This window comes from Somniosus microcephalus, chromosome 31 (genome assembly GCF_052327205.1).
Source record: "Somniosus microcephalus isolate GS21.2 chromosome 31, FLI_Smic_1.0, whole genome shotgun sequence".
NCBI lineage: Eukaryota > Metazoa > Chordata > Chondrichthyes > Squaliformes > Somniosidae > Somniosus > Somniosus microcephalus.
Window position 1 is genome coordinate 15,061,931 of NC_141017.1, and position 26,244 is coordinate 15,088,174.

Consider the following 26,244-nt stretch of genomic DNA (forward strand, 5'->3'; position numbering starts at 1 on the left):
AGTTTAACAAAGCACGCAGCGTAGGTGGGAAGCGACAGGACAGAACCAGAGAGCAACGGAAGATAGAATGATACAGCACAGAAGGAGGCCATTCGGTCCATCGTGCCTGTGCCGGCTCTTTGAAAGAGCTCCAATTAGTCCCGCTCCCCCTGCTCTTTCCCTGTAGCTCTGCAAATTTTTCCTTTTCAAGTATTTATCCAATTCCCTTTTTGAAAGTTACTATTGAATCTGCTTCCACCGCCCTTTCAGATCACAACAACTCGCTGCGTAAAAGAATGTTTCCTCATCGCCCCCTCTGGCTGTTTTGCCAATTACCTTAAATCTAAGCCCTCTGGTTACCGACCCTCCTGCCACTGGAAACAGTTTCTCTTAATTTACTCTACCAAAACCCCTCATAATTTTGAGCACCTCGATTAAATAAATCCCCTCGACCTTCTCTGCTCTAAAGAGAGCAATTCCAGCTTCGCTAGTCTCCCCACGGGACGATGGGCCATCGTGAGGAAAGGAGGATCTAAAGACAGAGACAGGGTCCCTGGAGGCAGGAAATAAAAGACTACTTCTTAAACCAGGAGCGCATCATGAGAACTCAGGTCAGGGAATGTTCAGAACCTGAGAAATATACAACACAACGAGAAGGGAGACAAAGAAATGAGGACCAAGTAGAAATACAGCGCCTGTAACAACAAGGAGCCTGTGCAGGACACCAGAGCAGGATTCTTCCTCAGGCCATGCGTGCAGTACTCATTGCTGTGACTCGTGGGCAGAGGTCCCTTTGTAGCAGATCTCCAAATTCGAGCTAGGCCATTCAGGAATGGGTGGGTAGAAATTTGGAACTCTCTCCCTGTGAGTGCTGGTGAAACAATTGGAGCTTTCAAGGCCGAGATCGATAGCTTTTGGTTGGGTCGGGGTATCAGTGGATATGGAGCAATGGAGACGAGGTGCAGCTCCAGCCCTGGTCTAATGGAATGGCGGAACAGGCCCGAGGGGCTGAATGGCCTCCTCCCATTCCCATATTCCTAGAGGAACATTCAGCAGAACGCAATGAAAGGTATTGAATACTCTGCAAAGCGGGTGACAAGGAAAGGAATAATCTCTGGTTTTCTGTTTGTTACCCAGTCTCTGGGTTCTATGCTCCCGCACACCCCCCCCCCCCCCACTCCACCACCCTCCCTACAATGCCCCCCCCCGGAGCGGGATGTGTTATAAGTGATTAGCACACAGTGGGTGGACTCTCTCTGCCGCGCGAGAGTCGGTGCCCACCTGTCACGGGACAACCTGCTCATCTCGGATCTGAACCAATGAAAGTAGATTTTCTCCAGCACCCTCCTCCCCACCGTCCCCCCCAAAAAAAATTGCATCTTATGTCTGTTCAAACATGGTAATTACCAGACTGTAGTCACATATACAACAACCAATGTTTCCATTTTATATATTATTCTGTAGAATACATAATAAATAAACAGAAAATATATTAACCAGCTCATTGTCCATTGACAGCCATTCTTTCCAATCACATTCAATATACATTAAATGCAATATATAGTATAAAAAAAATCGGATTGTAAGCCAATATTTCAAATATTGCCTGGCCCTTTGCAATTTTACTTTGTATTAAGTTAAGAATTAAAAGTATAGAGAATCGTTTAAAATGAAGGGCTTGCCACTTCTGTTTTTTTAGTTAAGACCCTGTCAGTCAGCTCTGTTGCTTTTTCCTTCATCATTGTTCAGGTGTGATATGGGGCTGGAAGTGGTCTCCCCTGCGATACGTTGAGCGCGCGATGGGTTTGGGGCATTTTAGCGCATCTTCGGATTGGATCATTTGCCCCGGGGCTGGTGGCTCTGTGCAGAGTCGGCGTATGTGTCACCAGCGACTCACGCCTGTCACCAGGCCTGAACGGACGCACTATTCACCTGGGTGTGTGCGTGTGCGTGACTGAGCGTGGAGTAGTGAGTAACTCAGCACCTGGGTGTCAGCGGCTGAACATGTGTGTAACTGAGTTCATGAGTATCTGAGTCAGACTGATTACTAGCTTACTCTGTATAGGTGAACACTGACTCCAGCACTGTGAGTAGCTGTGTGTGGGTGTGAGTGTGTGTGGGTGCTGACACTATCAGTGTGTGTGGGTGTGAGTGTGTGTGGGTGCTGACACTATCAGTGTGTGTGGGTGTGAGTGCTGACACTGTCTGTGTGTGGGTGTGAGTGGGTGTGAATGCTGACACTGTCAGTGTGTGTGGGTGTGAGTGCTGACACTATCAATGTGTGTGGGTGTGAGTGCTGACACTATCAATGTGTGTGGGTGTGAGTGCTGACACTATCAGTGTGAGTGGGTGTGAGTGCTGACACTATCAGTGTGTGTGTGTATGGGTGCTGACACTGTCGCTGTGTGTGGGTGTGAGTGCTGACACTATCAGTGTGTGTGGGTGTGAGTGCTGACTCTATCAGTGTGTGTGTGTGTGTGTGTGTGAGAGAGTGCTGACACTATCAGTGTGAGTGCTGACACTATCAGTGTGTGTGGGTGTGAGTGCTGACACTATCAGTGTGTGTGGGTGTGAGTGCTGACACTGTCAGTGTGTGTGGGTGTGAGTGCTGACACTATCAGTGTGTGTGTGTGTGTGTGAGTGCTGACACTATCAGTGTGTGTGGGTGTGAGTGCTGACACTGTCAGTGTGTGTGGGTGTGAGTGCTGACACTATCAGTGTGTGTGTGTGTGTGTGAGTGCTGACACTATTAGTGTGGGTGTGTGTGAGTGCTGACACTATCAGTGTGGGTGTGTGTGAGTGCTGACACTATCAGTGTGTGTGGGTGTGAGTGCTGACACTATCAGTGTGTGTGTGTGTGTGTGTGTGTGTGAGTGCTGACACTATTAGTGTGGGTGTGTGTGAGTGCTGACACTATCAGTGTGGGTGTGTGTGAGTGCTGACACTATCAATGTGTGTGGGTGTGAGTGCTGACACTATCAGTGTGAGTGGGTGTGAGTGCTGACACTATCAGTGTGTGTGTGTATGGGTGCTGACACTGTCGCTGTGTGTGGGTTTGAGTGCTGACACTATCAGTGTGTGTGGGTGTGAGTGCTGACACTGTCAGTGTGTGTGGGTGTGAGTGCTGACACTATCAGTGTGTGTGGGTGTGAGTGCTGACACTGTCAGTGTGTGTTGACACTGGACATGAGTCAGTGTGTTACACTAGGATGTTTGGGGTTTAATCAGAGTTGGGTCTACTGGGAGCTGTGAAGATGCCTTTGCAATCCATGTGTGACTGCATTGTGGGCAGGTGTAAGGGTTCAGAGTGCACCCTGACCTACACACAGCCCTGCACTGGCCTCATCTCCAGTATCCCCATTTTAGCAATAACAGGAAGGCTGTGGTGTGGGGCTGGCCCTCAGCACAGAGAACAGTGCAGGCCACAGCCCATCTCAGGCTGTGCAGTCTGTGTCAAGGCCACAGAGCTGGTCTTTGGGGCTCCACACTGGGGTGCTCCACTCCAGGGACACAGAGCTGATCTCAGATCCTCCACACTAGGGACCTCCACACCAGGGACACAGAGCTGGTCTGGTCCTCCACACCAGGGACACAGAGCTGGTCTGGTCCTCCACACCAGGGTCACAGAGCTGGTCTGGTCCTCCGCACCAGGGACACAAAGCTGGTTTCGGATCCTCCACACCAGGGTCACAGAGCTGGTCTGGTCCTCCACACCAGGGTCACAGAGCTGGTCTGGTCCTCCACACCAGGGTCACAGAGCTGGTCTGGTCCTCCACACCAGGGACACAGAGCTGGTCTGGTCCTCCACACCAGGGACACAGAGCTGGTTTCGGGGGCCCATCTCAAGCCTCGAGAATAAGCCCACGCCCAGAGTCTGGCTTCCATGGCATTATGATGAAGGAAAGAAGCACAAATCTAATTGGCTGTCCAGTGAACACGGGCCAATGACGCGAGTTATAAATGATGTCAGACCGATTGAAAGTGCTGTTAACAGACTGTGCATGACACCCTCGTGTCTAAAGCTTATATTGGCAAGAATTATTTTTTTTTGTTTTTTGTTAAACACACACACACACCATTTGTAAAAGTCCCTCCTTTCTGGAGAGGCCAAAAGGCAACTTCTGAACACGGAAGTCTGGTCTGCCTCCTTCTCTATACTCGGGGGACACGACGAGATTATAAAAGATTTTGTGCTCTGAGAACTCAAAGGGTTTAAAGAGGACATTAAACACTTTGTGTATATTTTTTTTTGTAGTAAAATTACACAGATCAACGACGGCCTACAACCACAAGAAAAATGGGGCCCATCGGTCGTCAAGGATTTTTTTTTTAAAGTTGAGGTGAAAGTTCATCTTGTTTGGGACGGAAGGTCAAAGGTCACCCAATCACAACCTCCTGTATATAATACACATGTGCCATAAGAGATGAATAACATCGATGTCACTTCCTGGTGGTGCTACAGGGCCTGACCTCAGTCGCCCAGCCGACGGTGGGCCGCTAATGTTCTGTCGGTCAGTGGCACAAAAGCGGAGGGGGAAAAAAACCCGAAAGAAAACCCCCCCCCCAAAAAAGATGTGGCTTCCCGCACGCGGAGCGCGGGCGAATTCATTTCTATTTACATCGTCTGTGAGCTTCCGTGGACTGCGGCCTTTGGGAGCGGGATCTGCCCTCCGCCCTGCGCCTGCCTCGCACGTGCTGCGCCTGCCGCCATTCCTGACAGACGGGAGGGCTGGGCCAAAAGCGACGCTCGCTCTCTCACTCGCGTTCCGGCTTCCGCGGCCCGGGGCGCGCCCAACGAGGGCGGGGCGCGGGGCCTGGGGTTGGCTGCGGCCATTTTCCTTGCGATCCTACGAGACTCCTTCTGCTTCTTCCCTCCCTTCCTCCTCCTCCGCAGATGGGAGTCCGGATTCGAGATCCAATGGACAGCACAGTCAACAAAGCTACAGTTTGGAGGGAGGGGTTGGGGGGGCGGTTCTGACATGAAGCTGGTTCCCAGACACCTTAGCAGCAAAGGCTCCCACACACGTTAAGTCTGGACAGTTACCTGCCAAATACTCTGGTGACGGACACCGACAACAGAGGAGGTCGAGGTCCAAGCCTCTTTTGGTGCTGTGGCCACAGTTAGGAGGGAATTAATCGAATAAGACTCGAATCATCTTTCACACACCATTAGTTAACTTTAAGTGCCCGCTAATTCCTGATCACACTTCACAGCTGGCACCGTGTTTATGGCTCAATCGCTTCTGTTGTTGGGGTTTTTTTTTTCAAGAGCTCTTGGAATTTGAAAGCTGGGAGGCATCTTCAGTGTTAGCACCGCATAGCTGGCCATTCCCGGCTGCTTTCCGAGTCTTGCCGATGTATTTGAGTGCAGGAACCAGCATTGTTTGGCAAGGCAGGGTCACATTTCTTTCCCCCCCCCCCCACCCGAAGAGGCGATGCATTCCTGGTAGCCTTTGGCGGAACGGGACATCCCGTTTATAAAGTTCCACCCGGGGTTTGGACAAGTTGGCTGGAGGTAGTAATTTATATATCAGGCGATCCCAAGGTTTGTTACGGTCCGATACGTCCAACAGCAAAAAAAAAAACTGGCAGCCCTGCTCCAACAAGGTTGGTCCTCTGTACAAATCACAGCCCTACATTTCTGGCAGAACCAAGGGCACCCTATACCCGGGTCCTTGAATTGCCCCCACCCCCCGCTTTTCGTTTCAGAGACTGGTTACCAGTTGCATTTGTCCATCACCTTCTGCCACGGAGCCATCCACATTGACCGATACGATGTAGCCATCATTGCTGCCTCTCCTGGACTGGTAGTAGGCCTGTAGCTGGCTCCTGAACACTAGGTTGGGCCTGGAGCTGTAGTAGATCTCATCGTTGGCCTGGGACTGGGGCACGGTTTCCCCGATCACCTCCGGGCTGCTGTCCGGGTAGGAGGAGTCTCTTAGGTTGGTCATGCTGGTGTAGAGGGAGTCTCTGTTTGGGGACTGGAGCTGGCCATCCAGCCCGTCCGTTATTTCGGCGGTGTAGCTCTCGGACTCCTCCAGCTCGGGGTCGCTGTGGTAGAGCAGCGACTGGGCGCGCTGAAGCAGCAGCGGCTCTTCCAGCGCCTTGTACATCAGCTCGATCTCGATGTTGTCCTCCTGGGTCAGCGAGGGGGCGTCGGGGACGATGGCGTCATCTTCGCTGCTGGTGGCGCCCCCTCCGCCACCGCTGCTGGCCGGCGCGCCCTGCTCGCCGGGGAGGGTCTTGCTGCCGGGCCGCAGGTTGTTGTGGACCAGCTCGGAGATGATCATCTTCTCGAAGGCGGCGTCGGTCAGGTTCCGGCGGCAGTCGCCGAGCGGCGTGCCGTCGGTGGTGAAGTCACTGTTGCGGAAGGAGTAGCTGTTGTTGAAGTTGCCGTTGAGGGGCAGCGTGTCCATGGCACACGGGTCCCTCGTGATGTTCACCGGGTGCTCTGCAAAAAAAACCACAGCAAATGAGGAAAAGAAACAATCATTGGATCAAAGTTACATTTAAAAACTGGGTTTATTATTTGCCCCATCCCCATTATTTCTCCCCAAGGACAATGCCCACTGTAGGGGGCAGGGTATGGAGAGAGTGATTAGGATGGGCGAGGGGAGTGATTGGGAAGGGTATGGAAGGTGGTTGGGAAGAATATGGGGGAGTGATTAGGAAAGATATGGTGACTGACTGGGGAGGGTATGGAGGGAATGATTAAGAAATAGGAGCAGGAGTCGGCCATTTGGCCCCTTGAGCCTGCTCCGCCATTCAATGCGATCATGGCTGATCTTCTACCTTATCTCCACTGTCCTGCACTCTCCCCACATCCCTTGATTCCCTTAATATTCAAAAATCTATCGATTTCTGTCTTGAATATACTCAACGACTGAGCCTCCACAGCCCTCTGGGGTAGAGAATTCCAAAGATTCACCACCCTCTGAGTGAAGAAATTTCTCCTCATCTCAGTCCTAAATGGCCGACCCCTTATTCTGAGACTGTGACCCCTGGTTCTAGATTCCCCAGCCAAGGGGAAACATCCTCCCTGCATCTACCCTGTCAAGCCCTGTAGGAATTTTGTATGTTTCAATGAGATCACCTCTCATTCTTCTAAACTCTAGAGAATATAGGCCTAGTCTACTCAATCTCGCCTCATAGGACAATCCCCCCATCCCAGGAATCAGTCTGGTGAACCTTCGATGCACTCCCTCTATGGCAAGTATATCCTTCCTTAGGTAAGGAGACCAAAACTGTACACAATACTCCCGGTGTGGTCTCACCAGGGCCCTATAGAATTGCAGTAAGACGTCTTTACTCTTATACTCAAATCCTGATTGGATTGGATCTGGGGAGTGATTGGGAAGGGTATGGAGTGATTGGGAAAGGTATGGGGAGTGACTGGGAAAGTTAAGGGGGAGTGACTGGGAAAGTTAAGGGGGAGTGACTGGGAAAAGTAGATGGGGAGAGAGGTAGAAGGAACCATTCAGAACAGCTCATGCTCTTCAATCTGAGATAAAAAGGGATAAGCTAGTTCAAGGCACATTGGACAGAGAATCTGTTCCTCTTCAGAAGACCATGCAGCCTAGCTGACCACTTAAATCCTCTGTGACGAGCAGTGCTGATTGATAACCCCATGGCAGCCAGTCCTGCACAGGCAGTCCATCATGCCACCAACACGCAATTCTGAAATTCAGGAAAGCTAAACACTAACAAGTGTGTATCTGACACAATCGTGTATTGCATGGACAGTCCTTGCTAACAGTGCAGGCATCGCTGTGTTCCGTTTGCTTTCCCATAAGGTCAGTAGTATAGGTAAGGAAGATGACTTAGCAATGTTTCCAGAATAGACAAACATTCTGCAGATAACTACCATCTTGAGACTGGCACTCTGAAAATGGCTGTCATCTTAAGACAGTGACGCACTGCAAATGGCTGCCAGCTTGAGACTGGCAGACACACTGCAAATGGCTGCCAGCTTGAGACTGGCAGACACACTGCAAATGGCTGGCAGCTTGAGACTGGCAGACACACTGCAAATGGCTGCCAGCTTGAGACTGACACTCTGAAAATGGCTGCCATCTTAAGACAGTGCTACACTGCAAATGGCTGCCAGCTTGAAACTGGTAGACACACTGCAAATGGCTGCCAGCTTGAGACTGACACTCTGAAAATGGCTGCCATCTTAAGACAGTGATACACTGCAAATGGCTGCCAGCTTGAGACTGGCAGACACACTGCAAATGGCTGCCAGCTTGAGACTGACACTCTGAAAATGGCTGCCATCTTAAGACGGTGATACACTGCAAATGGCTGCCAGCTTGAGAATGACAGCCACACTGCAAATGGCGACCTGCCAGAACTTCAGTTAAGAGTATGACAGGGGGCCCCAGTGTAATTGTACAGTCGCGGCAGAAGATAGCTTATTTACCATATTGTTCCAAATCATTAATTCAGTTCATTATCTCATCTGTCAATTGACTAAACCTGGTACAGCTGACTGCCTTCTGTCTATCACAGTTTGAGTTGCACATGCATCTCCCGGCTTCGAGCTACGATCGACAGACCTTCCAACCTAAGAAGACTGGGTGAAGGGCCCAAGGTCAGAGGTGTAGCCAAATTTGGTGTGGATTCAGGGGCCATAGTTTGGCTTCCAGTAGGTTTGGGTTGTCGTGAGCCCTTCATATATTCAGTGTGATACAAAAATATACCAATCAACTAAGCAACAACAGAAAATGTTGGAAATACTCAGCCGGTCAGGCAGCATCTGTAGAGAGAGAAACAGAATCAATGTTTCAGGTCGATGACCCTTCATCACAACTGGAAAACATTGGAGATGGAACAGGTTTTTAAGCAAGTGTAGGGGCGGGGAAAGGGGGGAGGGAAGGAAAGAACAAAAGGGAAGGTCTGTGATAGGGTGGAAGGCAGGAGAGATTAAGAGACAAAAGGGATGATGGTGCGACGCGAAAGTAGATGGTAATGGTACAAGTTAAGAAACAAAAGATGGGTCTAGATGAGGTGTAAATGGCAATGGCAGAATCATCAACAGCTGCCATGTGAAAGTGATAGAAAAAAACATAGGGGCCGAGGTTATGATCTGAAACTGTTGAACTCGATGTTGAGTCCAGAAGGCTGTAAAGTGCCTAACTGAAAGATGAGGTGCTGTTCCTCGAGCTTACGCTGAGCTTCCGTGGAACAATGCAAGAGCCCAAGTACGGTGAGGTCTGAGTGGGAATGGAGCGGAGAATTAAAGTGACAGGCGACCGGAAGCTCGGGGTCACCCTTACGGACTGAACGGAGGTGTTCCGCAAAGCGGTCACCCAATCTGCGTTTGGTCTCCCCAGTGTAGAGGAGACCGCATCGTGAGCAGCGAATACAGTATACTAGATTGCGAGAAGTACAAGTAAATCGCTGTTTCACCTGGAAGGGGTGTTTGGGGCCCTGGACAGTGGGAAGGGAGGAGGTAAAAGGGCATGTGTTGCATCTCCTGCGCTTGCACGGGAAGGTGCCGGGCGAAGGGGAAGGGGTGTTGCGGGTGATAGAGGAGTGGACCAGGGTGTCGCAGAGAGAGCGGTCTTTTCGGAATGCTGAAAGGAGGGCGGGGGGAGAGGGGGAGAGGAAGATGTCTTTGGTGGTGAGATCTCGCTGGAGGTGGTGGAAATGGTGGAAGATGATCCGTTGAATGTGGAGGCTGGTGGGGTCGTCGTCGTACGTGTCTTCACACTGTTCCCTTTGGGGAACTGTATGAAGTGGTGGAAGGATTTCTGGCCGCGATTAACGCTCCTTCTGTGACCGTAACCATCTTCATACCAGCCATTAGGGTGGTTAGTCCTATGGCGGGAGGGTTTTACGGGCTCCCACAACCCATACGAGGGGGGGGGGCCACCCACACCCACGGACGCAAGTATCCCGCTAGATGTCAACCCAGAATTTAGAGCCGGAACTCCGACTCCACTTGCCGGGACAGTCTGGAGCGGGGTTCGAAACCCTACGCCTTCTGGCCCAGCGGCGGGGATGCTACCGCTACGCCAAAGGCCCGCTGGTGGGGTGAAAGGTGAAGACAAGGGGAACCCTATCGTGGTTCTGGGAGGGAGGGGCAGGGGTAAGAGCAGAAGTGCAGGAAATGGAATGGACACCATCGAGGGCCATGTCAACCACAGTAGAGGGGAATCCTCAGTTGAGGAAAAAGGAAGACATATCGGAAGCACAAGTATGAAAGGTGGCATCGTCGGAACAGATGCGGCAGAGACATTTAAACTGGGAGAGTGGAATAGAGTCCTTACAGGAAGTGGGGTGGGAGGAAGTGTAGTCCAGGTAGCTGTGGGAGTCAGTGGGCTTGTAGTGAATGTTGGTCAATAACCTATCCCCAGAGATGGAGACAGAGAAGTCGAGGAAGGGAAGGGAAGAGTCGGAGATGGATCATATGAAGGTGAGGGAAGGGTGGAAATTGGAAGCAAAGTGAATTAAATTTTCTAGTTCAGGGCGAGAGCAGGAAACGGCACCGATACAGTCATCAATGTATCGGAAAAAGAGGTGAGGGAGGGGACCCGAGTAGGACTGGAACAAAGAGTGTTCCACATATCCCACGAAAAGGCAGGCATAGCTAGGGCCCATGCGGGTACCCATAGCAACACCTTTGATTTGGAGGAAGTGAGTGGAGTCAAAGGAGAAGTTTTTAATGTGAGAACAAGTTCAGCCAGGCGGAGGAGGGTGGTGGCGGATGGGGACTGGTTGGGCCTCTCTTCAAGGAAGAAGCGGAGCGCCCTCAGGCCATCCTGGTGGGGGATGGAGGTGTAGAGGGATTGGATGTCCATAGTCAAAAGGAGACAGTTGGGGCCAGGAAACTGGAAACTGTTAAAGTGGCGTCGGAAGAGTCGTGAATGTAGGTGGGAAGAGACTGGACAAGGGGAGAAAAAATAAAGTCGAGATAGGAAGAAATCAGTTTCGTGGGGCAAGAACAGGCTGAAACGATGGGTCCTGGGAAGGAGGTAGAAGCGGGCTGTGCGGGATTGGGGAACTATGAGGAAGATCTCCAGAGGAGGTGAGGTCAGTGACAGTCTTGGAAACAATGGCTTGATGTTCGGTAGTGGGGTCATGGTCCAGGCGGAGGTAGGAGGAGGTGTCAGAGAGTTGGCGTTCAGCCTCCGCACGGTAGAGGTCAGTTCGCCAAACAACAACGACACCACCCTTGTCAGCAGGTTTAATGATAATGTTAGGGTTGGATCGGAGAGAACGGAGTGGTGCAAGTTCAGAGGGAGGTAGGTCGAAGTGAGTGAGCGGCAGTTAGCAATGAAAAGATCTAGAGAGGTTAAGGGGCCTGAGGGAGGTGTCCAGGTAGATCGAGAATTCTGATAGCGGGAGAAAGGGTCAGCTGTGCGGGGGGAAGATTCCTGGTCAAAGAAGCGGGCACGGAGATGAAGGTGGCGGAAAAAGAGCTCAGCTTCATGCCAAGCTCGAAATTCATTGAGATGGATCTCATTGAAATTATAAAATTCTAACAGGACTAGACAGACTAGGTGCAGGGAGGATGTTCCCGATGGCGGGGGAGTCCAGAACCAGGGGTCACAGTCTAAGGATAAGGGGTAAGCCATTTAGGACAGAGATAAGGAGGAATTTCTTCACCCAGAGAGTGGTGAACCTGTGGAATTCTCTACCACAGAAGGCAGTTGAGGCCAATTCATTAAATATATTCAAGAAGGAGTTAGATATATTTCTTAAGGCTAAAGGGATCAAGGGATAGGGGGAGAAAGCAGGGACAGGGTACTGAGTTTGGATGATCAGCCATGATCGCATTGAATGGCGGAGCAGGGTCGAGGGGCCGAATGGCCTACTCCTGCTCCTATCTTCTATGTTTCTATGGGGGCGTAAGGGGATGAAGCTCAGGCCTCTGCTGAAGACTGATCGTTCGGGGTCAGAGAGGGGAAGGTCAGAGGGGATAGTGAAAACACGGCAACGGGTGAGATTGGAAGAAGGGACGGGATCAGAGGAAAGTGAAGGGGAAGAAGTTTCTGGGGGTGGGGGGGGGGGGGGCGGGGGTAGCGTTGGTGTCCAAGAGTTGTTGAAGCTTGCGATCCTTAACATCTGAAAGGAAGAAAAACGTTTTTTGTTGAAGCGTCGGATGAGGCGAATGATGAAATGTTTCTCTCTCCACGGAGGCTGCCTGACCTGCTGCGTGTTTCCAGCATTTCCTGCTGTTGTTTCTGATTTCCAGCATCCGCAGTGTTTTGCTACTGCTGAAGTGACGGGAGCAATTCAGGAGGGAGGCTGTTGTAAACGACGAGGGGTTGGAAGGCCTGAACCCATAGTGTGAAACATTTATATTCAACAAGGAAACGCAGGCTTAACTGCCGTACTTGTCTCTCTGTAGGTCCCTGCATGGAAGCATGTGGTGAAGTAAAGGAAAAGAGACAGTAAACACGGAGATCACAAAGTCAAATTCAATCAAGCATTTAATCAGAGCATTAATTAAAAATGTAAATATTTTTTTTTAGCAGAAGGCGCAAGCTGATCACTGACGAGTTTAGTTAATTGTTAATCATGAACATGGACAGGTTCAGTGCTAGGACAGCCATGGTTAATTAATCAGCAATATGTCAATCTCACAGCCATGTTAGGAACGGAAATTCTTAATAACTAGCAGCGAACTGGGGCCCAAGAGTTTAGTCACTGTTGCAATGTAGGAAACGTGGCAGTCAATTTGCACACAGCAAGATCCCACAAACAGCAATGTGATAATGACCAGGTAATCAGTGATGACCAGTGATGTTGAATGAGGAATAAATATTGGCCAGGATACCGGGAAGAACTCCCCTGCTCTTCTTCGAAGAGAGCTACAGGGTATTTTGCATCCTGAGAGAGCAGACAGGGCCTCGATTTAACATCTCATCTGAAAGACGGCACCTCAGACAGTGCGGCGCTCCCTCAGCACTGGCACCGGAGCGTCAGCCTGGATTATGGGCTCAAGTCCGAGAGTCGGGCTTGAACCCACGATCTTCTGGCTCAGAGGTGAGCCAAGATTGAGATCCAGGAATTGGAAGCCCCTATAACTGTCTGAATGGTCAATCATTATAACAGTATGAATAGAGGTGGGGAGATCACTCATAACCTTAGCAATGGGGGTTCCTATTCCTACAGTATTAGCGACCCTTCTAATCCAATGATTATAGGTACCCCCACTCAGACCTACGGTCGTAGGGATCCCCCATATTTATCAGTTACAGGGTTCCCATTACTATATCTTCAGCCACCTGCAGTCACCTCCCTCAGCAGTTTATGGGGGGAATTTCAATGGGTAGGCCTGCAACGGCCAGCCCAATGGAGCAGGATAATGTTGATGCTAGGGTGCTGGACTTTTAAACGTGCAACATGAATCACAGTTCCACCTCCAGCAGCGGGTCATTTGGGGCTGGGTGACTGGGCAGAGAGGACAGACGCATGTTTTGTTTCCAACCTGGTGAGCTGAAGACAGTGGGTGAGGGAGCACTGTACCCAACGGACTCGGCCAGGAGCGTGTTGTAGGGGCTGGCACCGGAACGAGGCTGCAGAACAGGATTGGTCAGCAGGTGGTTGCCCATAGTTCCTAGAGGGGGGAAAAGAGTAACAATGTAACTTTGAGACAAGAGGAAGTGAGGCAGAGTAAGGAGGAAGTGAGGCAGAGTAAGGAGGAAGTGAGGTAGACAGGAGGAAGTGAGGTATGGAAAGGAGGAAGTGAGGTAGGGAAAGGAGGAACAGAGGGGGTGGTTTAACCTGTGGTTCGATCAGCCCCCCAGTGTAGACCTCGCCTGATTTTCATTCCCATTGATTGATCAACCTTCTAACCGTGCCCTGGCCAATAATTTGTACAGGTTCGTCCATTAACTCTTTGCGTTTGTACTCTACGCCCCTCCTTATAAAACCTAGGATCCTATATACCTTTTGTCTTACAGCTTTATCACCTTCCCCTCCCACTTTTTTAAAGATTTGCGTATCTGAACTCCGAAGTTTCACCATTTGCTGTGCATTTCCTGTCATTCTTCCTCTCAAAATGCAGCACCTCGCATTTCTCCACGTTAAATTTCATTCAAAATCTATCTGGCCCCACAATATTAACTTGTGTCCTCCTGAGGTCACTTACAGTTCTCTTCACCAGGTTGCCTATTTTTGTGTTGTTTGCAAATATCGACCCCATACCCAAATCCAGAATGTGTTGTTTGCAAATATCGACCCCATACCCAAGTCCAGAATGTGTTGTTTGCAAATATCGACCCCATATCCAAATCCAGAATGCCATACGGGTTTGTTAAGTATTTTCTCGCTAATATTGGCCACGGTCATTTCCCAGCTTAGAGGAGGAAATTAGTGATGCTTTGGTTGATAGTTTTTACATTAACATTGGGATTGTACCTGGGCACTGGAGAATGGTGAAAAATCGTTCCAATAATTGGGGAACTGGGTAGGGCACAACTGATCATTATTACCTGGTTAGCTTAACATCCACAGTAGGGAAGTTGACTAGAGGGCGTTCGACAGGATGCTAATGATCAAATTTAGTCAAGATTTCTATCTTAGGTGTGCACCATGCAGTCAATATATATCGGCCTTGGAGGTACTGCGGCACAGATTCACCAGAATGGTACCAGAGCTAAAAGGGCTAAATTATGAGGACAGGTTGCACAGACTCGGCCTGTATTCCCTTGAATATAGAAGATTAAGGGATGATTAGTTGAGGTGTTTAAGATGATCAAAGTATTTGATCGGGTAGATAGGGAGAAACCATTTCCTCTGCTGGGGGGAGTCCAGAACAAGGGGGCATAACCTTAAAATTAGAGCCAGGCCGTTCAGGGGTGATGTCAGGAAGCACTTCTTCACACAAAGGGTAGCGGAAATCTGGAACTCTCCCCCAAAAAAGCTGTTGAGGCTGGGGGTCAATCAAACTGATTGACGTAAGAAAACTACCAGGCACTTGGTTTAAGCGTTAAACAAAGCTTTAATCAACTGTTTTACAACATGGAGGTCTAGTTGTGTCCTTCACTAGTTCCTGTTAAGAATGTCCTGCGCAAGCTGGGCCCGTGCCCGAGTATTTATACTCTCCCTGGACAGTGCCACCCGTAGGCCGCTCAGTATTATTTCATAAGTCTTTCTTTCATGAATGACTGATTCATGTCACTGATGTTGATTGTTTTTCATTGGGTAAGGGTATTAAGGGATACAGAACCAAGGCGGGTGGATGGAGGTAAGATACAGATGAGCCATGATCTCACTGAATGGCGGAACAAGTTCGAAGGGCTGAATTGCCTCCTCCTGTTCCTATAAAGTTTCAATCCTTTTTCCCAATAGTACCTCAGGTTGCTGAAACTAACAGAGCCTGGTGTTCTGATTTACAATTTAATCCACCAATCAGGAAACAATGTTAAGCCCGGCCCTTTCCAGACCGTCAAGTCCTTGAAGCTCAAACTGGACAAATCAGCGAGCAAGACTACGTTCCCTGGCCTTCAAGGGCCGGACTGCCAAGGAGCGATGGCTGGAAACGGCTCACGGGCAGTGGTTCGGACACCCTGCTGGTATGAATGAACATTTGAAGAGCATTGGGAGCAGTGCCTTGCAAACCGACTGTAGCCTCCATAGAGACAACTGCCCTCCCACCCCGAATGATCACCAGTCCCCTCTGCTGTGAACCCCAACATGTGACTGGAGCTGCTGTTTGGAAGGTCACCTCGATTTAGGGTGGGAGTGCTGTTGATGTCCCCCGCCATGAAGGAAGATTCCGACTGCTTCCGGACGGTGTCGTTCCACATTCTCCGGATCCGACTCTGTAAGCAGAGGTCGCAGTGCGTTAGATCAAGGCGTGAAGCTTTGCTACAGGGGGCCACAGCACAGTTGGAGAAACAAATAGGCGGCAAGTGGACAATCCTCTTTAAGCAAACTGCGGCAAAACTCAAACACGCTCCGCGACCCTCGGCCTCCATTTATGCCATGGGATGCTTCACCGAAGACCCCCTGAGGAACGACTATCCAACTGCCTGCTCTGGGAGTCCCTGATCTGTGAAGTGTAGAATGACTTAGTCAGCTGAACGAGTAAACGATCCGGATTCAATCCGGATCTGGGGTCTATTTGGAGTGATGCAAGAGTTTGGAAAGACTTGCATTTCTATAGCGCCTTTCACAACTTCAGGACATCCCAAAGGGTTTTACAACCAATAAAGTACTTTTTGAAGTGTAGTCACTGTTGTAATGTGGGAAACGCGGCAGCCAATTTGCGCACAGCAAGATCCCACAAACAGCAATGTGATAATGGCCAGATAAACAGTTTTTAGTGATGTTGGTTGAGGGATAAATATTGGCCAGGACACTGGGGAGAACTCCCCCAATTTTCTTCAAAATAGTGGCCGTGGGATCTTTTACATCCACCTGAGAAGGCAGACAGGGCCTCGGTTTAATGTCTCATCCGACAAAAATTGCACCTATGACAGTGCGGCGCCGATGGTCAGCCTGGATCACATGCTTATGTTTCATGGAGTAGGGCTTGAACCCATGACCTTGTGACTCAGAGGCCAGAGTGCTGCCCACTGAGCCATGGTTGACACCTAACTTCCATAGGGGCGGGGTTACTAGGCTGGATTAGGTGATCGTGCTGGGCCTTTTGATTCCGTTGGGAACACCAGACGCTTTTAGCAGGAAGTAATGACGGGTGCAAGTGAATGCCAGTGGAATGACGGGATGGGTGTAGATCCTGTGCCAGCATCAACCGCACAAAGTTTGGGGGAGCAGTAGGATTGTCATTCTTACAAATGCCCCCTTTTGCCACGGTGTGCTGGGGGAAAGGGGTCAAAGAGAGGGGTCATACATCTCACTTTACAGTCTGGAGGGTTGCCCACATTCTAAGGAGCACTGGTTAAACCACTGCCCCTATTCTAGGTGTGACACCAGTGTAATGGACACAGTACCTCGCACCTGGTCACCTTATTCTAATAAACATGGCTACCTCCCCCATCCCTTTGCCCCATTCTAATGGGGCCTAGTTAAACTCCACTTCATTCTGAAGGATCTAGGTAACTCCCCAGTCATATTTTAATGGACACAGGTAAGTCCCTCCCCCGCCCGCCGCCCTCCGTCCCATTTGAATGGACTCCACTCAAGCCAGCAGTAACTCTCCTCGGGTGCCATTGTGGTTCCTATCTGCAGCCTGCTCACCTTGCACAGGTCTGCATAAAGGTGACTAAACTTCCCAGGCCAGGAGGAGATGCAGAACAAGCAGGAAACAGAGCAGGGACAGGGACGAGACTGCCGAAGCACGTGGTGTGGGGGGAAGCAGGAACACGACACATCACACGGTTTCTCAGACGATGGCTCCGGGCGTCCGTTTAAAGAAAACTATCAAGGGTTTGAATTGTTGTTTAACGAGCGGCTCCACCAGATTGTAGAATCGAGTCTTGTTATACGGAGCTGGCAGGCGGGAGCCAGAGGCAAATAAAACCCTCCCGCTGTCTCACTCCTTCCTTTCACCACCCGAGAGTGAACCTACAGCGCTGGGACATTCTCAGAGAAACAACCAAGAAGCAGGCAGAACAGCCTGGGGTGAGGGCTGCACCATCCATCTATCAACAGGCCCGAGGCTGCACCAACCACCTAGCAACAGGCCCGAGGCTGCACCAACCACCTAGTAACAGGCCTCAGGCTGCACCAACCACCTATCAACAGGCCCGAGGCTGCACCAACCACCTATCAACAGGCCCGAGGCTGCACCAACCACCTAGCAACAGGCCCGAGGCTGCACCAACCACCTAGTAACAGGCCTCAGGCTGCACCAACCACCTATCAACAGGCTCGAGGCTGCACCAACCATCTATCAACAGGCCCGAGGCTGCACCAACCATCTATCAACAGGCCCGAGGCTGCACCAACCATCTATCAACAGGCCCGAGGCTGCACCAACCACCTATCAACAGGCCCGAGGCTGCACCAACCACCTAGCAACAGGCCCGAGGCTGCACCAACCACCTAGCAACAGGCCCGAGGCTGCACCAACCACCTAGCAACAGGCCCGAGGCTGCACCAACCACCTAGCAACAGGCCCGAGGCTGCACCAACCACCTAGCAACAGGCCCGAGGCTGCACCAACCACCTAGCAACAGGCCCAAGGCTGCACCAACCACCTAGCAACAGGCCCAAGGCTACACCAACCATCTATCAACAGGCCCGAGGCTGCACCAACCACCTAGCAACAGGCCCGAGGCTGCACCAACCGCCTAGCAACAGGCCCGAGGCTGCACCAACCGCCTAGTAACAGGCCCGAGGCTGCACCAACCGCCTATCAACAGGCCCGAGGCTGCACCAACCATCTATCAACAGGCCCGAGGCTGCACCAACCACCTAGCAACAGGCCCGAGGCTACACCATCCACCTAGCAACAGGCCTGAGGCTGCACCAACCACCTAGCAACAGGCCCGAGGGTAAACCATCCACCTAGCAACAGGCCTGAGGCTGCACCATCCACCTAGCAACAGGCCTGAGGCTGCATCATCCACCTAGCAACAGGCCTGAGGCTGCACCAACCACCTAGCAACAGGCCCGAGGCTGCACCAACCACTGAGTAACAGGCCTCAGGCTGCACCAGCTACCCATTAACAAGCCAGGGCTGTGTTGTTGACCCAACAAGAGGAATTTAGAGCATGTGGGTGGGTTATCCCTAGAAGTGGAGTGTATTTAGGATCCTGCCATGCTACCCTCTGGGAAGAATCACCTGCTTTTGAAGCCAGATGTAAAATTGATTGTTTGGAACAAATCGAGTTAATCACTTCCTGTGACTGCATTCTGCTAGTGGCTATAGGCTAGTTGGAGCAGGTTTCAGGGCCGGGGAGAGGGGTTATCATTCACCTAGCAACAGGCCTGATGGTAAACCATCCAACTTGCAACAGGCCCGAGGCTGCACTATTCATCTATCAACAGGCCCGAGGCTGTACCTAGCAGCAGGCCCGAGGCTGCATCATCCACCTAGCAACAGGCCCGAGGCTGCATCATCCACCTAGCAACAGGCCTGAGGCTGCACCATCCACCTAGCAACAGGCCCGAGGCTGCATCATCCACCTAGCAACAGGCCCGAGGCTGCATCATCCACCTAGCAACAGGCCCGAGGCTGCATCATCCACCTAGCAACAGGCCCGAGGCTGCATCATCCACCTAGCAACAGGCCCGAGGCTGCATCATCCACCTAGCAACAGGCCCGAGGCTGCATCATCCACCTAGCAACAGGCCCGAGGCTGCATCATCCACCTAGCAACAGGCCCGAGGCTGCATCATCCACCTAGCAACAGGCCCGAGGCTGCACCACCCACCTAGCAACAGGCCCGAGGCTGCATCATCCACCTAGCAACAGGCCCGAGGCTGCATCATCCACCTAGCAACAGGCTAGAAAAAAGTTACGAGCTGGGGGTTTCGCACATTATTCGGGGGCAGGTTCTGGGTGAGGAGAGGTTGCCACCCACATTAGGAAGAGGTTACAAAGTGGGCTGATGAAGTGTTTTTGCTGCTGTAGAACGATTTGCACCCACAGCCCGATCACGGAAGATCTGATCGTCTGAGAAAACGAACAACACAATTCGACTAGACACGACCCTGTCAAAAAATGACCTTTTCAGCCATCCTCCTGCTTGCCGCAGCATTCTGTACCTGAGTACCAGTGTAGTACCGGCTGCTGTTCCGGATGGTGGAGGTCTTCAGGTTGCCGTGGGAGACCCCGGCCGTGGGGCGGCTGCAGCAGTGAGCGTGCCGCAAGCACTTGCTGTACTCCTTGTGGACCTGGGGAGGGAGGCAGAGCGAGAGAGTGAGAGGTGTTACAGGAGGACAGGTAGCTGACCGCACAGCTGTACTGCTCAGAGATGCAGGTCCGCCCGGTGCCAGGAGGAGCTCCTTCTACCTGGGATTGGATGGAGTAGGAGGGAGAAACTCTAGGCTAGTGGGACTCGGGTTCGAATTCACCTTGGACAGAGAATAAAACACACGCCCTCTTGCACGGTAATCACTTACCTTGCGGCCTAAATGGTCAGTGTTTACATTGGAGCCTAGCCGACCATCATTTATCTTGGGGCCTACTTGGCCTTTGCTTAACTTGGGGCCTAATTAGTTATTATTTACCTTGGGGTCTAGCTGATCATCGCTTACATTGAGGCCTAGATGGTCAGTGTTTGCAGTGGACCCTCGCCACCCCTGCGATGCTTTAATTCCGCAGCGGTTCACAGTGTTTGCATTTGTTAATGGTATCAAGGAGAATGTCCGGATGGTTCTTGACCCTTCGCACTCGCAGCTCCTGACCCCCAAGTAGAAACCTGCACACAGCCTAGGGACTGCAGATATAACCAGGGGAACAGACCACCACACGAGTCAGTGTGGGGCAAGCCATCGGGATCAATGATTACGCTGCTCAGACCGAGCGGTGCCTGGACATCTGGCTTTGCTGCCTCGAGGTCCCTCCTTCAAGGGTAAACCTCCTCCTTTCAAATGCTGCTGGCTGGCCAGGTTTTGGAGACGGTCAGCTTGCACGCCTTATGCCCCCGCACACGTTTTCCGTGCATCGGGAACCTCGACAAACTAGGGAGCGGCCCCCTTCCCCCCCCCCGTCCCACAGGTGCGGTTGGTACTTGTGTCAGGGCCGTGTGAACCCCAATTTTCCCTTGGAGGGGGGTGCAGCAACAGGTTGACCAGAATGATACCAGGGCTAAAAGGGTTAAATTATGGAGACATATTACATCGACTCGCCTTGTATTCCCTTAAATATAGGAGATTCAGGGATGATCTAATTGAGGTGTTTAAGATGATGAAAGGAGTTGATGGGTAGATAGAGAGAAACTATTTCCTCTGGTGCCCAGAACAAGGGGGCAGAACCTTAAAAATCAGAGCCTGGCTGTTCAGGGGTGGTGTCAGGAAGCACTTCTTCACACAGAGGGTGTTGAGGCTGGGGAGTCAAGTGAAAATTTGAAAACTGAGATGGGTAGATTTTGGTGGGTAAGGGTATTAAGGGTTATGGAACCAAGCTGGGTAGATGGAGTTGGGATACAGATCAGCCGTGGTCTAGTTGAATGGCGGAACAGGCTCGAGGGGCTGAATGGCCTGCTCCTGTTCCTATGTCTACTTGAATAGAGAAGCGGGGTGGGTGGATTTCCATTGGGCCGTGGAGTCGGGATTGGAGGCGTGGGGGGGTGGTGGGTTAAATTCCCGAATTCGGGGGTCCCGACCCGATCCCGCACCCAAACCCGCCTCCATGCCAGTTTCAAAGGAGGCGGATACCCGCTCCGCACTGGGACCCGCCTACCCGAGGCGGGAAGGGATTCGTGCCAATTAACTGCCTGTTAACAGGTAGTTAACAGGCAGTTTTTAGCCTAATCCCTATTTTTGATGTTGAAGGGTGGGATTCCCGACGGCTCCAAACCACGCCAAGTTAGAGGAGGCGGGCCGTCGGGTTGAAGGACTTGGAGGGGTCGAGATGTCGGTGTTTAGGTGAGTGATGTGTGCATGAGTGCAAAGGTAAGTGTGTTTGGTGTGTCTAAAGTGATTAAATAAGTTTAAATGACCTTTTCTTACCTTTTCAGCCTTCCTTCCTTTAGGTCTCGGGAGCCCCTCATCTCACCGGCACAGAAAGCAGAATGGCTGCGAACTGTCAAAAGTGACAGCCTTCAGCTTTCTGTGCTGGTGAGATTTCTAACTGAGTCTGTGGAGAAGGACTCAGGTTAGAAGTAAGACTGTCAGTGTTTGACAGCTTCAAACAGCTGTGAAACACTGATATGTCATCTGTCAAAAGCTCATGACAGATGAAATTTCAGTCTGTGACGTCACCTGTTGCCGGGTGGCCCTTAATTGGCCTGCTGAGCAAGGTCAATCAAGTTAAAATCGCGTGGGTTGGCCGCATCTCGATGGAGGCGGGACTACAACCCCGAAAGTTGTAGTCCCGCCTCCAACCTGACTCCTGAGTTAAATTCCTGCCCCAAGTGTGCGATGGGCATCTGATTATAAGATGAGTGATGATCTTCCCGTTTTCCACACGCACCCACTCGCCCTCCTCAATCTGCTGCCTAGTTTCTCCCGATAGGTGACAAAAACAAAAATCAAGCTGCTTTTTTTTTTGGCTGTGCGATTCAGGGAAGCGGAGCGTCTAATCCCGGGCTTGAGGTGGAGAATGAACGATTACTGGATGGGCAGCAGGACAACATCCAGAGCCTGGCCTTCATCAGACTCGTCCCCCCTCCTCCGCAACCACCGGCTGTCCTGCCGACCGCTGACCGCTACCATCTCCGCCGCACGCCACAGCACGTGTGCAAGGAGCCGGGAAAGCATTATCCTTTGCACTTCGGAGCAATTCCAGAAATGAAGGGTTGACTTATGAGGAAAGGTTGAGCAGGCTGGGCCTATACTCATTGGAATTTAGAAGAATGAGAGGTGATCTTATTGAAACATATAAAATACTGAGGGGGCTCGACAGGGTAGATGCAGAGAGGATGTTTCCCCTCGTGGGGAAATCTAGAACTCGGGGGCACAGTTTCAGAATAAAGGGTCGCCCTTTTAGAACTGAGATGAGGAGGAATTTCTTCTCTCAGAGGGTCTAAATCTGTGGAATTCTCTGCCCCAGAGAGCCGTGGAGGCTGGGTCATTAAATACATTTAAGGTGGAGGTAGACAGATTTTTGCAAGATAAGGGAGTGAAGGGTTATGGGGAGCGGGCGGGGAAGTGGCTTTGAGCCCGAGATCAGCCATGATCTTGTTGAATGGCGGAGCAGGCTCGAGGGGCCAAGGGGCCTATTCCTGCTCCTATTTCTTATGTTCTTATGTTCCAAGTTGAATAAATCAGACTTTCAGTGCAATTAAGGCACTTGCCGCCGGTTTATTAAGCAAGCAGCTGTTGCCAGGCCGGGAGCTGGGAGACATGCCAGTCTGGTGGGTGAGGTGCCAGGCTCATTACTTCAGATCAGTTATTGCCAGCCCTGCCAGGTCCCTGCTAACAGTCGAAGGGAAGGAGTCCACTCTCCAAACCTCTCTCACTGTCTCTGACTGAACATGGCCCATCCCTGCACCTGGCTCAGCCCATCTGTGGCTGAAACCTTCATTCAAAACTCTGCAGCCCCCGTGTCCTAACTCGCACCAAGTCCCGTCCATCCATCACCCCTGTGCTCGCTGACCTACATTGGCTCTCAGTCCGGCAACGCCTCGATTTCAAAACTCTCATCCCTGTTTGCAAATCCCGCCATGGCCCTCGTCCCTCCCTATCTCTGTAACCACCTCCAGCCCTACAACCCTCCGAGGTCTCTGCACTCCTCCAATTCTGGCCTCTTGCGCATCCCCGATTTTAATCGCTCCACCATTGGCGGCCGTGCCTTCAGCTGCCAAGTCCATAAGCTCTGGAATTCCCTCCCTAAACCTCTCCGCCTCTCTCTCCTCCTTTAAGACGCTTCTTAAAACCGACCTCTCTGAACGAGATTCCTGTCCTAATATCTCCTTATATGGCTCGGTGTCAAATTTTCTCTGATTACGCTCCTGTGAAGTGCCTCGGAGTGTTTTACTATGTTAAAGGAGCTATATTACATAGGGTTACATCGGATATACGGCACAGAAACAGGCCATTCGGCCCAACCAGTCCATGCCGGCGTTTATGCTCCACTCGAGCCTCCTCCCGGCTTTCCTCATCCACCTCTCAGCGTAACCCTCTATTCCCTTCTCCCTCATATGTTTGTCTAGCCTCCCCTTAAATGCATCTATACGATTCGCCTCAACCACTCCCTGTGGTAGCGAGTTCCACATTCTCACCACTCTTTGGGTAAAGAAGTTTCTTCTAAATTCCCTATTTGATTTCTTGGTGACGATCTTATATTGATGGCCTCTAGTTATGCTCTTCCCCACAAGTGGAAACACTCTCTGTATCCACTCTATCAAAACCTTTCATAATTTTATAGACCTCTATTAGGTCACCCCTCAGCCTTCTCTTTTCAAGAGAAAAGACCCAGCCTGTTCACCCTTTCCTGATCGGTATACCCTCGCATTTCTGGTACCATCCTTGTAAATCTTCTCTGCACCCTCTCCAGTGCCTCTATATCCTTTTTATAATACGGTGACCAGAACTGTACGCAGTACTCCAAGTGTGGTCTCACCAAGGTTCGATACAGGTTTAGCATAACATCCCTACTTTTCAATTCTATCCCTCTAGAAATAAACCCTAGTGCCTGGTTTACTTTTTTTCTGGCCTTGTTAACCTGTGTCACTACTTTCAGTGATTTGTGTATTTGTACTCCCAGATCCCTTTGCTCCTCCACCCCATTTAGATTCTTAGTTTCCAAGTAATAAGTGACCTCCTTATTTTTCTTACCAAAATGCAATAACTCACATTTATCTGTGTTGAATTGAATTTGCCAATTATATGCCCATTCTTCAAGTTTATTAATGTCTTCATAAAATGCAGGTTGATGTTGAAACACGACCCAGGCCATGGCGGATTGCAGTCGGGGGCGGTAGGCAGGGGGGGCGGGGGGATATTTAACCATTGGCCGATAGTGTGAAAAGGGTGATACCAATTTAGCCAACCCTTGTACACACCGCCCAATGCTGCTTTCCATTGCAATCAATAGACGGGGTGCAAAATTCGATACCACCCATTTTACATTCTCGCACACAGTTACCATTACCCCATAGTGTTGGAGCAAAGGTCCTTAACCGTCAGCAGATCACAGTAAAGGTGGGAGTAGGAGCTTGTAGCAATAGTTTATCACCTGTCCCATTAGTGGAACAAAGACCAATCTTTAATAAGGTAGCCAGCAGGAAGCTGCGATACGCTCAGTGATAGACCACCTCCTTTGTACCATCTGCGGTGGAGGATATTGCCAGCAAATGGCTAAACACTGATTCCAGATCAGTGATTCCTGGACCACGCTAATCCAGATAGTGTTCCAATGGATTCCCGATAGATGAAACCCCTTCATTCACACCTATTGCACACTCGTTCACTCCGCTCCCGGCTGCACACTCGCTCACACTGCTCCAGACTACACACTCGCTCACACTGCTCCAGACTACACACTCGCTCACACTGCTCCAGACTACACACTCGCTCACACTGCTCCAGACTGCACACTCGCTCACACTGCTCCAGACTACACACTCGCTCACACTGCTCCAGACTGCACTCGCTCACACTGCTCCAGACTACACACTCGCTCACACTGCTCCAGACTACACACTCGCTCACACTGCTCCAGACTACACACTCGCTCACACATGTTCCAGACGACACACTCGCTCACTCTGCTCCAGACTGCACACTCGCTCACACTGCTCCAGACTACACACTCGCTCACACTGCTCCAGACTACACACTCGCTCACACTGCTCCAGACTGCACACTCGCTCACATTGCTCCAGACTACACACTCGCTCACACTGCTCCAGACTACACACTCGCTCACACTGCTCCAGACTACACACTCGCTCACACTGCTCCAGAGTACACACTCGCTCACACTGCTCCAGACTACACACTCGCTCACACTGCTCCAGACTGCACACTCGCTCACACTGCTCCAGACTACACACTCGCTCACACTGCTCCGGACTACACGCTCGCTCACACTGCTCCAGACTACACACTCGCTCACACTGCTCCAGACTACACACTCGCTCACACTGCTCCAGACTACACACTCGCTCACACTGCTCCAGACTACAAACTCGCTCACACTGCTCCAGACTACAAACTCGCTCACACTGCTCCAGACTACACGCTCGCTCACACTGCTCCAGACTACACACTCGCTCACACTGCTCCAGACTACACACTCGCTCACACTGCTCCAGACTACACAATCGCTCACACTGCTCCAGGCTGCACACTCGCTCACACTGCTCCGGACTACACACTCGCTCACACTGCTCCAGACTACACACTCGCTCACACTGCTCCAGACTGCACACTCGCTCACACTGCTCCAGACTACACACTCGCTCACACTGCTCCACACTACACACTCACTCACACTGCTCCAGACTACACACTCGCTCACACTGCTCCAGACTACACACTCGCTCACACTGCTCCAGACTGCACACTCGCTCACACTGCTCCAGACTACACACTCGCTCACACTGCTCCAGACCACACACTCGCTCACACTGCTCCAGGTTACACACTCGCTCACACTGCTCCAGACTGCACACTCGCTCACACTGCTCCAGACTACACACTCGCTCACACTGCTCCAGAGTACACACTCGCTCACACTGCTCCAGACTACACACTCGCTCACACTGCTCCAGACTACACACTCGC

At 51.2% G+C, this 26,244-nt stretch overlaps 1 protein-coding gene across 2 annotated transcripts in view; it reads right to left on the reverse strand.

Annotated features, from left to right (window-relative positions):
* Positions 1-1,403: 1,403 nt before the first annotated feature.
* LOC147097600 (adhesion G protein-coupled receptor L1-like) overlaps positions 1,404-26,244 on the reverse strand; it is a 410,191-nt gene continuing 385,350 nt past the window's right edge. For both annotated transcript variants that reach the window (XM_085971570.1, XM_085971569.1), the window contains 4 exons: positions 19,615-19,743; positions 15,662-15,758; positions 13,421-13,549; positions 1,404-6,430 (listed from right to left, as the gene is read on the reverse strand). In XM_085971570.1, the coding sequence (XP_085827696.1) occupies positions 5,685-6,430; positions 13,421-13,549; positions 15,662-15,758; positions 19,615-19,743 (1,101 nt within the window). In that variant the 3' untranslated portion in view covers positions 1,404-5,684. The remainder of the gene's footprint in view (positions 6,431-13,420; positions 13,550-15,661; positions 15,759-19,614; positions 19,744-26,244) is intronic.